General features: G+C 41.3%; 1 protein-coding gene across 6 annotated transcripts in view; it reads right to left on the bottom strand.

Annotated features, from left to right (window-relative positions):
• The window catches only part of ASAP1 (ArfGAP with SH3 domain, ankyrin repeat and PH domain 1), a 161,157-nt gene that overhangs the window by 130,293 nt on the left and 12,954 nt on the right, over nt 1–17,910 (bottom strand). For 4 of the 6 annotated variants that reach the window (XM_064442082.1, XM_064442087.1, XM_064442084.1 and 1 more), the window contains one exon: nt 9,841–9,927. The exons of 1 other annotated variant lie outside the window; for it this stretch is intronic. In XM_064442082.1, coding sequence (XP_064298152.1) covers nt 9,841–9,899 — 59 coding nt within the window. In that variant the 5' untranslated portion in view covers nt 9,900–9,927. The remainder of the gene's footprint in view (nt 1–9,840; nt 9,928–17,910) is intronic. One more of the 6 variants, XM_064442085.1, reaches the window with a different exon arrangement.

Below are 17,910 nucleotides of genomic sequence, written 5' to 3'. Positions count from 1 at the left end.
CAACGAGGAAGTGCTCTGCGCATGCGCCGCCGCCCTCCTCCCCTCCCCCCTCCCGCGGCGGCACCGCCCCCTCCCCGGCTTCGCGCACCGTGCCCCCCCCCCCCGGCCGACCCGCGGGGGCGCCTCGCGCCGGGGTCCCTCAGCCTCCTTTTTCTTTTTCCTTTATTTATTATAAAAAAGGTGTTTCCAGTGGCAGCGCGGGTGGGCGGGGGCCGCCGGGCTCCGGCTCCCTGCCCCGGCTCCCTGCCCCGCCGGCGGAGCGGGCCCCGCCGCCCCCCGGCCCGCCGCCCCAGCCCCGGCGGCGGGGTGCTGCCTGTCTTCCCTTCTCTAAGTCTGCCTCACAGCCGGTCGAAGCCCTTTCGCTTCGAGCCCTTGTGCTACAAGCTTTGATGTAAAGCGTGAAGATCGCGAATTCCTCACAGCCGCTGCTCATAAAGTCATCGCTTCAAGCAGCCTGACTGCATAGGTTCCTACCCTCCTGAGGCAATTTTTAAGAAGTCCTGCTGTGCCTCAGTGACCCCCCTGACGGTGCCCTCCCTGACAGGCATTGCGAGCTCTGCTCCCGAGCCCTTGCGAAGAGCGCGGGGAGCGAGGCGTTGCCGCTGGCGCGGCCGTTCCGCGCCGGCCCCCGCCGGGCCCTCGCGCAGCCGGGGCAGCAGCGGCCGCCCTGGCATCACGTCGCACCCCCGGTATCCTCCCTTTGCGCTGCTTATCAGCCCCGCATCCGCTCACAACTAGTACTTCTGGATAAGATAAAATATCCTTTATCTGTTATTGCGTCTTGTAACTCTGAGAAATGACAGACAGCACTAATGAGATCCTCCCCCCCCCCCCCCCTTTTTTTTCTTTTTTAGGCTTAGATTTTGGGGCCCATATGTGCTTTTCTAAAGAAGGCTAGGTCTCAGGAGGGTCAAGTAATTATGGTCATCTGCTGTTTCAGTCTGATCTATTTGGTCACGTTATGTGTTTTCCTTCTCTTTGTATTAAGGATTCTTTCCACACAAGCTGGGAAACTCAGGACTGGTAAATATTCTTAAATCTGAACAATTGAAAATGAGCAATATTATACAGCTATATCCATTTCAAAGGCTTTAATGTTCTGTACACAAGGACCTACTCCTGTATTTATTACAATGCGCTTAGGCTTTTACATGGTTTCTTATGTAATTCTAATGAAATGCCTGTACAACTCAAAAAGAGTTGAAAACTCCAAGAAAAGGCTGCAATGCCTGAGTAAGCATAAAAAGGAGATACTTGATTTGTGTATACCCATAAAAAATGATTTGCATGCAGTTCTGCCAGCAAAATATGACCAATACTCCTGAGAAATGGTCCTGCCTGAACATGTTTCTTTGATTTCATCGCCTTAGCAGAAGCCCTCCATATGGCCATGTGATTGCTGCTGCTGCTGCTGCTGCTTCACGTGATCCAGCTTTCCGGCACAAAGCTCTGGGCTCATACAGATGATTGTTAAACGTCATGAGACTCTGAAAGGTAGAGTAGGCAAGAGGAGGAGGAGGAAGCCAAGAAAAGAACCGTGTGGGAGTTGCACTGAAAAATGGATTTGGGCGAAAAAAAATTGAAGCACTGAAGAAGCGACTGGAGTGGTAGGAAGAAAATCAATTGAGGATTGTGTTCATAAGAGCAGTGGAGGAGGAAGAGAGAGAAAGAAGATAAAAATGGCTGGTGGCATCAAAAGCAGTGTGGAAAAGAGAGTCTGGGGGTTAGGGCCAGGGAAGAGCTGTTAGTAGCATCAAAAAGAGCTTGTTTCAGTGTGCCTAGCCTGCACGGAAACCGGATGGGTGAGGGGCTGGGATATGGCCCAGGGCCAAACAGGACCTCTGTGGTCATCCCCTATAATTTCCTGCAGGGCATCGATCATGGGCTGTCACGCAGCCATTCCTGAGCCAGACCTGTGGTCTGCGGGTCAGCTACGGCGTTCACGTTAGAAAGAGACCTGATCCCTCTCTAGCAGATTTCAAGTGAGGATAAATCCATCACTTTGATGGGTAAACTGGTTTAATTGATTGAGCACTCCCACTGTTAAAGTTGAATTGTTCCTCTTCAGCCTGAAGTTATTGAGCTTGAATACTAGCCTTTGGATTGTAAAATAATCTCATCTGCTATTCTAAACAAATCCTACCCCAAAGAGTGTGGACAAAAGCCGAACATATTGCTACAGACGTAATTTCTTTAATACTATTTAGAGAATATTTAAACTGCAGAATTGAAAAGCATGTTCAGCAAAGAATGGGAGGAGAGAGGCCAGAGAAACTGGAGCAGTGAAGAGTGACAGAAATGAAGGCATAGCAGAGAGCAACAGTAGCTGAACTTCTGTGTCTCCTCATCAGGAAGAAAAAGATCTTTTAAAATAAAATATTAAATATATAAAAAATAGAATGAAGAGAGGAGAATACTGGGAAATAAAGAGAACAGCACAAGGCCTAAAGATAAAAACGGAAGATCAATAGCGACCGATCATAATTGCCTATTAGTCTGGTTTTTTGACAGTTCTGGAATTGTTAACTCTGTTATAGAGAATACGGTGCTCAGTTTTGCTGCTTTGAAGCATTATTTCCTCTTCTCCTATACAAATGCTATGGGAGAAAATAACCCTATGGGGTGACCTCCTTAGGCTTGGATTATGTTCACTTCAACTCAGTGGAAGTAAGATTAGTTAATTAACATGATGTTAATAAAAATAAATTATACAACTTGCCTGTAAAAATGTGCTTACATTTAAACTAGTCAAATTATATAACTGTTTCAGATAGCTGTTAGTGGATTTCGGATTTAACCATGTTTCCTGTTTTGAATGGCAATCAGTATCAGAGATTCACTTCTAAATTTGTAAGATGCACCTCTCTATAAATTGTCACTAAATGAAATCACTGTTTCACTTCACAAATGTCAAAGAATAATCAACAGAGTGTGAAAGTTATATTTCACGGCGTCTGCTCTAATGCTATCTTAGTCTGTGCTAGATCCTGGGGGAGGCTGTGCCGCATCCTTTTTCTCATGTAAGACTTGCCAGTAGAAGTTATGCTTATCTCACTCCTCCTGGTATTCTGATATGAAATGCATCTCCGTGTCCATCCTGGGACAAGCTAGTGCAGGTGAGGAGAGCCCAAACACCCCTGGAAAGCACACCAGTTACTGACAATACATTGCTCTCAAGGAAGTTGTGCTGTCCTGCCATCCCACCCAGTGATTCAGTCTACAAATCCATTTGATTCCCTGGCCTTTTTTACCATGAGTGCTAACAGAAGAGTTAATTACAGCAAGCTGATAATATTTCTGCAATATTGGTGGTAGTCACCGTGCTTAGGGAGAGGCTGAGGAACACAGCAACGACAGCACAAACTGCTAATGCAGGTGTTTTGCAATAAGCTGAATAACAGCGATGGTATTTTTCATTTTATAGTACTCTAGTCATCTTATATTTAGATTGAGATCATCAGTTCATTCATGAGAGCTGAGCAGTAGTCATCAGGTGATGATGACTATTGTCAGCATTGTGAACTTTCAAACATTACAGATATGTGCCAGAGGTGAACAGCTACATTGCTCTTGCTTAGCTCTTCCTGTCACCAATGCAATTAACTGTTTAAACCATGCAGTGGTGAAGTAGGGAACAGCAAGATTTTCTTTCCACTGTAGATAAGGAGACAGATACAGGAGGCTGTAGCCCTGCTGACCAAAAGCAGGGCTGTATTTTTGGCCATCTAGCTTTAATCATGCAAAGTCAGCTCTTCACAATATCAGTGCCTCAGCTGTGCTGAAGCCTGTGGTGGATATCCCATGGGATACGGTTATGCTGCCTGCAGCAAGCAGCCCCAGGACCACCCTGAGGCCACGCTTGCCTGCTGTGTAGATAGAGAGCTCATAAATACAAGCTCAGGTGCAGCTGCTTCTTGGTTTTTGGAAACAAGCTTGACCCGGGTCCCTGGCTGTGCACCAAATATGCTGCCAAGCATGCTCAGACAAGCTGCCTCCAGGGCCATTTGCAACCTGTCAGTGTGGCGAAGTGAGTTGTTAGCTGAAGAAGGAAACCACTGTGCACATGGCTACTGTGCAGATGACTCCTCTTGATTAGTACAGACATAGTCGTGCCAAGGATGTCACATGTCAATTTTGTTTTTTCTTTCTTCCCAGGTATGAAAGAGATGATGCCACTTTGCAAATTAGGGTTTACACCTACACTCTTTTCTTTACTTTCAAGGTTCCTGTCTTTGCTATTACTGCTGATAAAAGTGGTGTAGAATAACCAATAGTGTTTAATTAAAACATCAAATTATTAAAATGCACATGCTTTTGTTAGTAAACTCTATAGTTGTTCTTTTTATGCTCCTTAGCGTCTTCACAAACATGGAGAGTATCACCAGCTCAGCAGCAAACAGCAACAGAACTAGTGGCGTGCTAAAACCCATCAGGAAAATATCCTTAGGCTATGCTGCACTATGATACTGCTATTCTGAATAAATTTGTGGTTTGCTGTTACATTCATCCATTTCAGCTAAACGCAGCACTCAGCATTACTTCCCATCCTCCTTCCTCTGCTAACTCACTGCATGGGATCACTGTAAGGCATAAGGCAGCCATGGCCTTTGATCCCCACTAAAGCTGGTTTGAGAACCCCTGAGAAAATGTCGATATAGTAATTGCTGCTGCTACATTTTTATAATTTCATTTCCCAACAACTTCTGACAAAATTAATGGGAAATGTTTTATTTAAATATGTGGCCATAAGTACTAGAATATCCACAAATATTTCTGAATATCAACTCTTCTCATTTGAGTTGAATGTTGGGCTTAGAAGATAAAAGGAGCTTCGAATCGACAAGAATCTCAGCAGAGTGTTTGGCTTTTGGTTTTAGAGTATCTCATGTGCTAAAACCCAGGAAATTTTTTGTTGTTGTTGATAGTTTTGTTTTGCAAACCCAAACCACCCCGTTTATGTGAGGACACGTAACATCACCACACTGTACTTCAGTGGGAAGGGTTTAGTCAGGAGGAGTTTCACCTCCAGGAGCAGCGTCCTTTCAGAGGACAGTCCCACCGGCTGACCGAGCCTTGTACGAAATAATACAACTACATATTTTAACCTGCAGCATAGTTTCACTTTTAATATCACAAAACTGCATGATGTACTCACAGAAAAAGGCAAAATCTATTTTAAACATCGAAGCCTACACCGCACATTGTGACTGGTGCTAATTTGCATGAAGGGAACTTACAGGGTAAAATGCGACTTGTTTTTATGTGCGAAAGAAGGCTGTTGGATTCCACATTTGCAAGCAAATCTTGGAAATGATTGTGTTATTGGGACAGAATAGTCAGGTAACTTCCCGGTCAAAGAAAAATGCTTTTGTCTAAGTCATATCTCTGTACAAGCTGAAAACCCAAATCCAGATCCAGTAAACATGCTGATCACAATTCTCTATTTTTAAGCAACAGTATCTACCAATGTGGACTACATGAGCTGCAACAACAGTTTCTGTTGCTGCTGTGACTGTTTTGAATACAAGGATCAGCTGATTTCAATTTTAATACTGGCATATCTGAGCATTTGTCTTCATTTGTTATTTAAAATTCGATAAGAAAGCATAAGCAACTCTCTCAGAAACTACAATGTAAGTTTAAAAGCCTTTTAACACTAGCAATGGTGGCTTAAACAAAAGGTTCTTTTTGCATTCTTTCACTACTATTATTATAGCAAAAAGAGAACCAATTGTGTTCTCATTATAAATGACATTCTGGTAACATTAGGATCTTGCATTTTTAATGCTATATGCACCAAACAAAAAAAGGTTAAATCAAAACATTGGAAACATGGCACTGAATGATATATTTTGCATCTTATTTACTTGAATGTCCTGTGCAAGGAGCTTGACTGAATGATAAATAAGCTGAAATAGCCATCTCAAAGGACAGCTGAAAATAACAGCACTGAAAATGAAGTGCAGCATTGAGTTACACAAGATTAAGCTGACTAATCTGCTGATTCAGTTTTGCCTTTGGTTTTTGGTTTTGTCATGTAAGATCAAGAGTCATGCAGACACGTAACGGCATTCCAGGCTCACAATAACAGCAAGCGATGGGCTGTTCCCCTGCAGTTTCTGCATCCTCCAAAGGGAAAAACAGCAAAATGCTCACCTCACCGGCAGCAAGAGGCAGCAGGTTAAGGTCAGGGAAGGCATGCTCTCTTTTTTTTTGTTGCAGGTGCGCTGAGTTTGGTATTTTTATGGCACAGAGGTTTTTTGTTAGAGATGCTCATTTAAGAAACCTTCAGTTCTTAGGAAGCATAATACTGTGTGTGTCGGGAGAGACCAGATTCAAATAGAGCCCTTAAAACATCTACAGAGTATAAAAACCCAGCAGTATATTCTTCTGTTAGGACCATATTTTGGAGAGTCCAGAGATATCAAACTGTTACGAATGCTGATGGATAAGAAAACTGCCAGTGGAGCCTCTGGCAAATTTAACCCTTGCCTCAGTGTGAACGGGAGTGTGCTCGTTCCTCACGGAGACGGTTGTGCAAGGACTGCCGACCTCACCGGCGCTGCTCTCCCAGCTGTATCCACCAGTGCCGTGTCAGTGAGGGTGAGGGCCAGCATGGGGGAAACCTGTGTGTGGTTATCCTTGCATTCCTGACCCTGACCAAATCCCTGGAGGATTGTTGGGAAGGGCAGCCGACACATTAGCATGAGCCATGCCAGCGGGATTGCAAAGCACAAGACAAAGCTATTATGTCATGAAGAGGTACTCTGTGATTGAAACAAGAGAAAAAAAGAGTCCTTCCAAAGCAGGAATCATAGTAGCTGAATACATTTTTTTTTAATATGAGAAATAGCAATGACTAAAATCAGTGAGTGATACTGCAGAAATGAACATGTTGCAGGGCAGCTGGCATAGCAGGCTCTCCAAAATAAAAAGAGAATGAAATAAAGCCTCAACCCGCACTGCAAACATTTCAATATTTTCTCTTTCCCTCTGGAAACGATATGGCTGTGTCATTATCCGGGCACATCTCTGGTTCTACCTAAGCTGCTAAATGTATGCTGATGGCAGTATGTGTCTTGCCTGCAGTGAAACTGGAGGCTCAGGCCAAAATGAACCTGGGAAGCGGTCTGAGAATGAAATAAAGGCTCTGTAGACTGGGATCATGTCCCTGAGCTGCCACTCATGGCAGTGACATGGCATTTGATCTCTGTGTGCATCATTTATCTATCTGTGCAATGCAGACGATTACATTTATTTTTCTTGGTGAAAGCACACTGGGCTTTTCCAGCTGAGTAGTGCTATATCAGAACTAAGTATTTTTCTCATATATTTTATTGCAAGAGTTTCAAAAAATAGCTGAAGGATGAGAAGGGCTCTCAGGCCAGACAATTTCATCAACATTTTATTGGATAGACTAAAAGGATTGGCAGGTAAATGAAAGGGTTGCTATCTACTGGTTGTCGATTGTATGAAAATACAAAGCAGAGAGATCTGGATTTGTGAGGGGCTTTTTCCCCCTCTGTATTATGAATTTATTAGAATTAGAGCAGTATTTAGTGGAAGAAGAGGGGCTGAGACCCCACCATGCTAAACAGATACAAAGAAGTCATTTGTGCCTCTGCACAAGCTTTTCTAACACAGTTTGCAGACGCGCACGTGTGTGGGCCTACTGAGTTGAAGTTCAAAAGCTGGCTTATAGTGTTGACTGAGCATACTTCATTTCTTAATTTCCTAAAGAGCATCTCATCAGAGAAATGCTGGAAATAAATCTGCAGATGTTGGATGATATAAAAAAAGGCTCTCGCAACCACTGAACTTACTAGCACATCTGCACTTCCTTTATATAAGCCTCTATTTTCAAGGATGCATCACTTGGCCAGACTCTAGGCTTGAACTTAGCGTAGGAAATTTTCAGTTCAGGAGAGATGTCTTTTGGGTTTTAGTGGAGTTTTGGTTTTTTTTTGTTTTGAGGAGTTTGTTTGTTTGTTTTATTAAGGGCATCAATATGTTTGACAATACATAAGACCTGAAATAATTTGAGGTATATCTGCTTTAATGCTCAAAGGCTTGTCATCAAGCAAAAATTACAGAAATTTAAAATTAGGATCTACATGTTTTATTAAAGTAGGCATTTGAATGTTGTAGTTGTGGGGTTCTGTTAAAACCCAGGACAGCAGGCAACCATCTGGAAGCTTTTGGAAACTAGTCTTGCTGCATGGACCTAGTCTCCATTGGGTCAGTGTCCACATGGTGCTAAATTAAATAAAGATGTTTGGAATTTTCAGTCTAGAGGTCCATCATAGCAGCCCCTCTCTCTGACTACTCATTTGCTTCTACTTTTAACCACAGAAATTGAGCTCACTGCTTCCTAAGTTAATCAGCTCTCCATTGACTGTGGTAGAGGGTGATTATCTGCCCATCTGTCCTGCCTCTAATGATTTTTTTAATGCATTGCTGATCCCAGCAAATTTGTAAGGGGGGGCATGAAAGGTGTCAACATTCTTCATTTCCTCGAAGTTTTGTGGGAAAATAAAAATGAGCAGAAGAAAAGGTGTTTATTGCCCACATGGACAGAAAAGGTTCACCCTCATCTTGCCCTTTATCAAGAGAACTGGTGTAGGAAAAAGATGCTCTAAGTGTCCAAATCATGGGAAAAGTTTCACTGGTGGCTTGTACCTCCTCAGGAGCTGCAGTCAAGACCCAAACCCATAGGAAATCAGGTTTCGTTAATGTCAGTGATCTCACTACTGCTTATTTGCTTGTTTATTTCATTACTCCAAGACAACCTAGGAGCAATAGGACATAAAAACTTAAGTCCTGTTTCAAAATCAAATAGAAATATCCAGCTTAATAGCTTCATACTTTTCAAAAGATGATTGTTTGACTTCTGAACTCTTGCTTATTTAAGGCATCATGGACTTAAAAAGGAAAAACATGCATAGCCATGTGACAAAGCAAATGCACCAAAGGAAGATTTATTTGGTTTTCAGAAGATCAGCAGCAGTGATTCACCCCTCTTGGCTGGTGTGGAGTGCAGTATGGTCAACTGTTTCCCCCAGGGAAGAAGAAAAGATGAAAGTCCCACACTGCTGCGATGGCCACGCAGGGAGCAGTGACCTGTGCCAGGATAGCTCCAGCCAGTGCACCAGGTACAAAGAAACTTCAGCCTTAACCATCAGTGTTGTTGTTGTAGGGGGTTCAAGTCAGGCAATCCAAATGTAGTGTTTAGTGGTTCAGTGAAACACAGCACAAACTTTGAAACAAGAGCACTCACCATCCAGAGACTGAATAAACAAAAGCATATTTAGACAACTGTGTGCTATTCAGCATTTTACATCATGAGAAGAGAGTCCCTCCTCTTTCAAGCCCCCGCACAAATCTTGCCATAGATTTTTCAGGCTGATCTCAGAGATTTGTTGTTTTCAAAGTTAAAACAACATCAGTTACCACATCTAAATGAGTTGAAAGGCGTTACAAGAAGTGCCCTTTTTATACCCTGCCCCCTCATCCAGCTTTGAAATCTATAAAAGCAAAGCAAATTACATAGCAAATGTTAGTGTTTTTTTTCCAGTACTTGCTCAGGTGGTCAATGTTTTGTAAGGATTTACTGATTTATGGGGTTTTTCATCCTTGGACGTGGCAATAGGTTAGGCTTTCTCTGAAAAACACCCACTGTAATAATGTCCAAAGTGGCATCAAGTACAGAAAAAAAACCCCACTGGCAGGTATTGCAATTGATAAAACCAGTTTCTTTTGGGCTACTTTTCCCAAAGATTCTGGTCTGCTTTTTCACACTTTAAATCAGTTATTTATATTTATGTCTTTCTTCTTTCTTACCGATTCCATAGTGAATCTCTTGAAGAAAAACTTGAAAGCCTGGAAGCTGAAGATCTCATGTCTCATCTGTCACGACCAGAAACCTACCTAGATGAAAAGATCAAGTAAGTAAAACTGACCAAAGCTATGGCACTGATAAGATCACTTATTCAGTCAGTTTGAAAAAATGTCTATTAATTCTTCAGTGATGGCAATTTATCATACATTATTTGATTACAGCATTTGATATTGTGAATTTCATTGCGGTAAACAGATCCATTAGAAAACCCCTGAAAATAACACCTTGTTAAAAATTGCTACATGAGAACTTCATTTAGCTGACTGGGAAAACTCTTCGCGTAACTGACTGTGGCAGCTACTCACTCAGCTGCACTGAGTGCAGCGCTGGTACATCGCCTGTCCAAATTGTCTGACACTTCAGAGGACCCTGTTTTCAGAAATAACTTCAGTCTAACCGTTCAGGCTGAAAATTTCCCTGTCAGCTGTATGCACCAGACTGATCTTTTTTTGGAAGATGGAGATATGATTTGAAGGATAAGGAGACTGGGAGTAAGAAGTGGCCTGACAGGGAGGAATCCTGCATGTAGGAGAGGGGAGGAGGGTGTGTGGCGGTCATATCAGGACATGGACAAGTGATTTCAGAGTTTTTAATCAAATTTCTCCGCCGCTATATTGCTTACTATTTCCATTTTAAGACTTGCATTGCTGCAGGGGAAGGAAGGTGACAGAGGCACCACAGAGCCTCTGGAGGAGATGGGTAGGACTGGGACATACCTTTCACTTTGAGACGTGCTGGGCTGATCTCCATAGTAGGTCCAAAGGGACAAGGTGGAAAGATTGACCAGGACTTGGGGCCACCTATTGGCACTGGGAAGGATAAGGCTACCCAGAAGCCCTTGTCTTTAAAGATGATGTTGTAAGCAAGGAGGCTGGGACAAGGCACATGGGACAGAGAGATGTGGACTGGGTAGGCTGGCAGAATGGGAGCTGTGATGAGGACCCATAAGGATGAGATTGGGATCGAACAGAGGGGTGAAGGCTGAAAGGGAGCAGGAGGGAGGCCTCCTCCAGATCACACCCTTTGCTTAGCCAGCCTGCCTGTTTCCGTTTGCGCACACCACTCGATTCCATAAGGAAAAGCACACCTCCTCCTCTATGAGTTGTTTTATTTTTTTTTACCTTCTCTCGAAGAGAAGTCTTGTTACTTCTGTTGACCTATTTCCCCAGAGACTGCTGTAGTTTGTTTATGGGTTTTGTCTTGTTTGTTTTACGTTTCCAAATATGTCATGTGGGTCTGGAGGTTTGCCAGCCCTCAACATTAAAAACAACATAGCATAATCACTGTCTCTAAGACACATGGGATTCAATTAAAAATTGCGACATAAAGGGTTTGGATGGGTTGTTGTTATATTTCTTTTCCCTTCCATTTCTGACCCTTTAGGATACTTTTAAGTGATGTTGTCAAGAGCCCTTTTGCCATTAGGAGGCCTAGACGTTTCTTCAACCATCAGATTTCAGATTTTTACATACTGTCTGGAAAGGATCTGAGATTCTACCAGATACGCCACTAGCTTGGCAGCATGGGAGAAGAAAAGTCTCTAAGGAAGAGGTGTGTCCTTTGATATGAAGGCAAGGGTGTAAGAGAAGTATCTACCTTAAACCAAGAATATCATGCCTGAATATTACATTACATGCAGGAAAAAGGTGTTAGAGGATGACCTGGGTGCTGCACTACTTTTTGTGGGCTAGGAAGGGCTTCCACCAGCAGACAACAAAGTACCACAGTCTTACAGCAAAATCACAGCCACTGGCAACCCCGGATCTGGCTCAACTGATGATGACATGTCTGCTTGTTGTTTAACTTTACAGCACATCTGTTCCTTTTAATGATATTATCCATCTCCTTAGGCAAAACAGTCACCTTCATGATTATAGGTTTATGCTATTCAAATCAAGCAAAAAGAAAAAAATACATAATGACTTATTGCTTTCTAAATTGAATGCTGACCTAAGCTCACAAGTAAGTATGATGGTAATGTATTTTCCATAACCCTAAAAGTCACTGAATCTCCTTACATCTGCAATAATAAGCTACTGAATATTATTTAATTACCCATTTGCTCTAGGCAGTGTTACCAGCATTTGTGGTTAGATCTGAGTGGCTCAGGCTGATTATATTCCCTTTCTAGGTCTGCTGATTTCTGGGCTTCTCAGTACTACAGCAACCAGCAAATAAAATGAAACATGAAAGAAATCCAGAAAAATATTTATAAAGAAATCAATTTGGTTGAAGTTATCAGGATTGATTGGTTGATGAGAAACAACACTGAGAAGGAAACATATCTGGCTTTCCTAGAGAGAAGAAAGGTGGCCCAGTGATGAATATGCTCATGTGGGTTCAACTTGGTGACCTTGGACAAGTTATTAGGGTATCATTCAGATGGAAAATTCCACAGTCCTTATGCCCATGCAAGTGTTTTGTTTGGGTAGAGTCTTTTGAGGCTAAATACGGCTTTTATGAAACTCTCGACCCAAGGACAGTAGTAGAATTTGGGCTATGTCAAGATGGCATCTTGACTCTGTTTCTCACCAAAAAAAACCCAACCAAAACCCAGCACTTCCCAACTGTCCTTGGCAATGTGAAGGTAATGCTATCAGATTTATGTAAATTCACTATGTGAGTGGGAGCCAGGAGTGAACAGGAAATAGTAAACCCCAGAACAGACAGAGAGCAATGAAAACCTGGGGAAATATGGTTGCATTTTACGCAGGGACACCTACACCTGAAAAGAGAAAGACTAGCTGGGGCTTAAGTATGAAAGAGGCCTAGCTGAAAACTGGGTGACATTGATGGCAGCTGGGTGATGATTCAATACAACACAATACAATAATACAATAGCAAATTCTGTTAGTCCTCAGATGAGGAAAGTATTTGTTCTTGTGCCTGATTATAAATACATACAATCATATTGAATTAACTGGGACAATCTAAGTGCGTGACTAACCCTAGCTCTTAACTAATAAGTTTAATGAGCTCAATCCCCATATCTTTAAGCTTTTAGAACTGGTTAAATAGCGTGGAAAGCCAATGGATTCTCAGGAACAGAATATAAAAATTGCCAATATGTTGGATAATAGTCAAGAAGAAAATCTTATGCAGGGATTTTACAGAAGAGAGGAAAAGGTCAGGCAATATTTTTACTCTTCTGTTACCTGCATTTGATATTGCTTAAATGCTGTGTGATTTCATGCATAAATCATTTAATGGCCTGTTTTGTTTTGCTTTTTGTTTTGGAGGATTTTTTTTTCTTTCATAGTAGAAAACACAACGTGAACAGCAATAATATAAATATATATTTTGCATGTCTAATGAATATTTTAGGACAAATATTAACTGGCCAATTTTCATGTATGCTTGAACTGGATTTAACCTGACTAGAAAGACTCAAACAAGCAACAGTTAATACTGTTTCTACAGTCACTGATGTAACAATAATAGTAGTTGTACACCACCATGCTGAAAATCAACTCCCTTTATGTCCAAACAATAGCGTGAATCGCAGAATTCTGACCTTGATATACAAATATGATCACATAGTAATTATAGCTCTTGTGCTTTCTGTATAAACAGACTGCTTCATCAAGAAATGCTGTAGGGCACTGCTTCATTCTGCAATTTACAGCTAATGACTGAGCAGAAAGCTTTTATATCACAAGATGTTTTAAAATAGAGCAGGTAGAAAAAAATCTTATTTCCTGGAAATGAAAAACTTAAGCTGGTTATTTGAACTACAGGGAATCAAGTCATTGCTCTATCTATATTCTGTTGAAAAGCCTATCTTACAAATTTAAAGATTGTCTTCAAAATCACACTTTGCAAAGGCTATTGAAGCTATTTCCATGGGATAACTGGCATGTTCTTGAACAACTGTGAGATTAAAGAAAATGTCTTTCATTTCATGCCAAAATCTGCTGTAGGTTTGTTCTGTTTGTGTCTATGTTGGTATCATCCAAACAGGGCGTAACAAACATGTTCTTTGGTTTCACCCTAATCCATGATTTGGAAAACACATTTAGGATGTGGTCTAGCAAACTCCAGCAAAGCAAATCTGAGGATATTTGTCTGTGGACAAGTCACCTTAGATTTGATTTTAGTATGTCCTAAGCAACAGAAGCTCCATCCTGACCTCATTAGCTGTATGTGTTTTCAGTGCTTCCATAAAAATGCACCAAGAAAATACTAGCACGCTTATAGGCATGGGCTAAATTTTGAATGATGTAATAATGGAAAAGCCATCACTGAATTGCACTAACCAAGGCAGTATATGTACGTGTTTGTTAAATAGTCTGGTTTACCCTCGATGCCCATCAATAGCTGTCATTACAAGAGGACTTGAGCAGGTTCTTAGGAGTTGCTGTAATTAACCTTTGGGAATCCAAAGGCAAAATGCATTGCATGGTCACTGCCTGGTCTGAGCGTTCAAGGCAGGGAAAGGCAATACTCAGCAAAAACCACAGAGGCTGGCGACCACCAGCACTGGATTTCTTGTCACAACATCCACGACTTGTCTTTCTGTTTCGTCTCACCTTGTGCACTGATACCTACGTTAGGGGATGGTCAGACCGCTGTGTGCTGCCTGCCTGCTCTGCTCAGGGTTTAAAACTGCCCCATTCATTTTCTGCTCCCTTTATCAGCAATAATTCTGTTTCCCTTACAAGTTGCTGATTACAGTATTGAACCCAGCATAGAGCCCAGGAGTGACCCTGAAGAGCTGACTGGCAGCCTCTTGGCGATGTGTCCCTATTTATAATGGTTCCTGAGAACTATCAATTGCTAAGCTTTTAATCTATTAAATAACTACAGTGATGACTTTAGGTATCTCTGATTTCTTAATCAAAATGTTGTTTGGTGCCAGAAGTTTTACTGAAGTTCGTAAGTATTACATCAATAGTATTGATTTTTTTTTCAGGAAAATGTAAAACCTCAAAAAATATCAAGATAGCTTTCTTGAAATAAAATATATCTTCCTTAATTCCATCCTGATTGGCATGACTTGCATTACTTTTCACTGGTTCTTTATGAATAGTGCCTGGATCTAGCCCTTCCAGTGTTTTTCATGGGATTGATGTTAGTCTGAGTGTGTAATTAATCCTCAGGTCATTCCACTGGACTTTTAAATATATTGGCAAAGTATGAGCTTTCTTCCATTCATCTTGAAATACTCATGCGTTTGAATATGTATGGACAATCAACTTAAAAATTCAGATAGTTTCTTGGGCAGTATTCTTAGAAATAACAGCTGATTTAAAATAATCTAGTTTTAGGAGATGGCATTACTCTTAGAAAGGAAATCAATTCTCCACCCTCATCTATTGATATGATCCTTACATGATTATGAAGTAATCATGGTAGGACTTTTGGGCTGTGCAAGTGCTATGGAAGAGTTGCACCGAACATCTTGATTCTGGTTTAGGAATTCATACTGCAAAAGATGATAATTCTAAGACTGAACAGTTTTATAATATACCAATACTGTTGGTGAATGATGTTACAACACATTGCTATAGAGGGCCAGGGGGCTTAAGCATACTTGTTTGGTAATTTTCTGCAGTCTCATTCAAAGGTGAATTTTCTTTAAAACTCAGATATATGACAAAGAGATTTGTGTAAGTATTTAGACTGAAGGACTGTCTAGTCTTTGAAGCCTGTCTTTTGTTATTTGTCTAAGAGCTTCAGGATGATGGTATTGTGACTTAAATCTCCTTGTATCCACTTAAGAGTGACCTTTTTATCACTTCTGACTGCATCCATCGGCTTTTTCTTGGGCTCAGGGAAGAATTTTCATTTTGTGGAGGCAGCAGCTAACCAGAGTGTCTGCTGCCCGGCTTCAGACCTCTGGAAAGCTTTCACTGATCTTGTCAAATGCATTTTTTTATACTTGATGACAAGGCTGCCATTCACAGTCCAAGATTTTGAGTTAGTTACACTTCTGAAGACTGTGAGGGTCTAATTACACATGAGAGTGTTTCCCACCTTCTTTGTAAGGTTAGTCACTGCTTAATTATTTTCTCAGTATGTAGTCTATAGCAAAATATCCTGCACACTGTATATGGATAATAGAATAATAATATAATCTGAACGCAACATCAAGTTCTCTTGTCATTGCCCCCACTCATTCTCAATAGCCACTGATTGTAGGCTGAATTCAATAGCAATCATTTGCTGAATGTATTTTTAGGAAGAAGTCATTATAAAAATTAGTAACTAAACCTGTTGTAGCTGTGCTGAACATCAGCTTGCCTCTGCATGAAAAGTCTGGTTCATATGAACTTTCCTTGTCCTTCCTACAGCAGGTTTTCTACTCTGTGTCAGCAGCTCTCAAGCAAAGCAAGTGGCACACCTCCTGCTTCTAGCCCTTATTGATAAGTCAGGCACTAATAAGATCTTGCTTTGTCCTTGTGTCTGAACACCTCACAGAAGCTAATGAATATATCTCATATATATTCGTAGGATGACTATACATCCTTGTGATCAAAGCCTGGCTGTGTACTTGAGACCCCAGACTGAAGATGAGCACATCAGGCTCCAGTTCGTGGCTTCTGCCACAATGTCTTCATCTTCAGTCTGATGTCTCAAGTGCAGAGCCAGTCTTTGATCACAAGGATGACTCCATGGTGCCTTCTGCCAACCCCTCTTGTCTTGGTACTGCGCTGCCCTTCAAAGTGCTGTTTTTCATGCCTTCCCCTTCGATGTGCACCGAGCAGTACCACTCTCCTACTTAGCAGCCCTGTGTAAATGTCACAGATTTTGGCTGATATAATACTGCTAGCAGTATATAATACATTGTGTCCTTCAGCAGAGTGCAGAATGATCAAAGCATCTCTACAGAATATCCCAAAATACCAGGCACACAGAAACCTCAGTACAGGAACACAAAGACGTTCCTAAATATTCTCTTTTTTTTGTTCTTCTTCTCTGTATCTAACCCTACAGTGAGTCATGCCCAGATCCATGACCATGCTTTTTGAAATCATATGTACTATCTACATGGAAGAATTAGATGGACTGAAAATAAAAGTGACAGAACAGAGCCTTTAAAACTTGATCCAGACTCAGTCCATATAAATGGGATTCTTTGCATCCACTTCAGTCAGTTCTGACTCAACTTTTAGACTGTAAAAGTGGGATGTATCTGACAAAGTGTCTTTGCCTGGGTTCTTCATCCCGGCTCCATTTATTGTTACCGATGATACAGTCAATACAGACAACTGAAACTAAGTTGCAGCTCACCTCATCCTACTAAAGCAGATGTTTAAAACAGAGATACTAAAGTAGATGTCTACAAGGTCAGACAAATCACAGCCTAAACATTCTACTGACTAAAAGAGAGAGAGTAGGGTGCTGAGCCCAGAGGCAGGCACCTACCCCAAAGGTACGGCATGCCCTAAGTGCATTGTGGGTAGATACAAAATCACACCTCTCATTCTACATTCAAGAAGAGGTTCCAGGACGAAGAAAAGAAATTTTTAAAAATGAAAGATTTAGTGGAAATTCCCAGAGAAAAAATACCAATTGGTGCACTACTATGGATGCTGACATACTTTCCGCTGGCGATCTAATGGGAAGTTGTAATGATCTTCAAATTTTCTTGGACAGAAGAAGTTACACAAATAAAATACAATAAAATTGTATGTTGTAACATAAGTTTTACATTTTTATCAAGAGAAAAATGATGCAGCTGAAAAATAATACCCTTTTTTCAGTTTCGTTTGTATTAGTTTCCTGATCAAGCTCACGTGACGGTACTTGGACTGCCCTTCTTGGTAACAGCATGAATTTATACCAAGACAGAAGCAATCAAATCATACAGTTTTCAAAAAGGTGGGAAAGCATTGAGACTGAGTGTTAAGAATACTGAATAACTCACACAAATACACTCTCTAAACATCTCCTATTAGTTAATAAATCACTTCATAAATAAATTACTTTTACCAGTGTATTCATTAGTTAAACTGGCTAATGAGTTGCTAATATCTCGGCAAGTGACAGTGAGATGACTATGTGGGATG

The sequence above is a fragment of the Phalacrocorax carbo genome, chromosome 2 (assembly GCF_963921805.1).
Source record: "Phalacrocorax carbo chromosome 2, bPhaCar2.1, whole genome shotgun sequence".
Taxonomy (NCBI): Eukaryota; Metazoa; Chordata; class Aves; order Suliformes; family Phalacrocoracidae; genus Phalacrocorax; species Phalacrocorax carbo.
The sequence above is the reverse complement of the archived record's forward strand: the minus strand, read 5'-3'. Positions and strand labels throughout refer to the sequence as shown.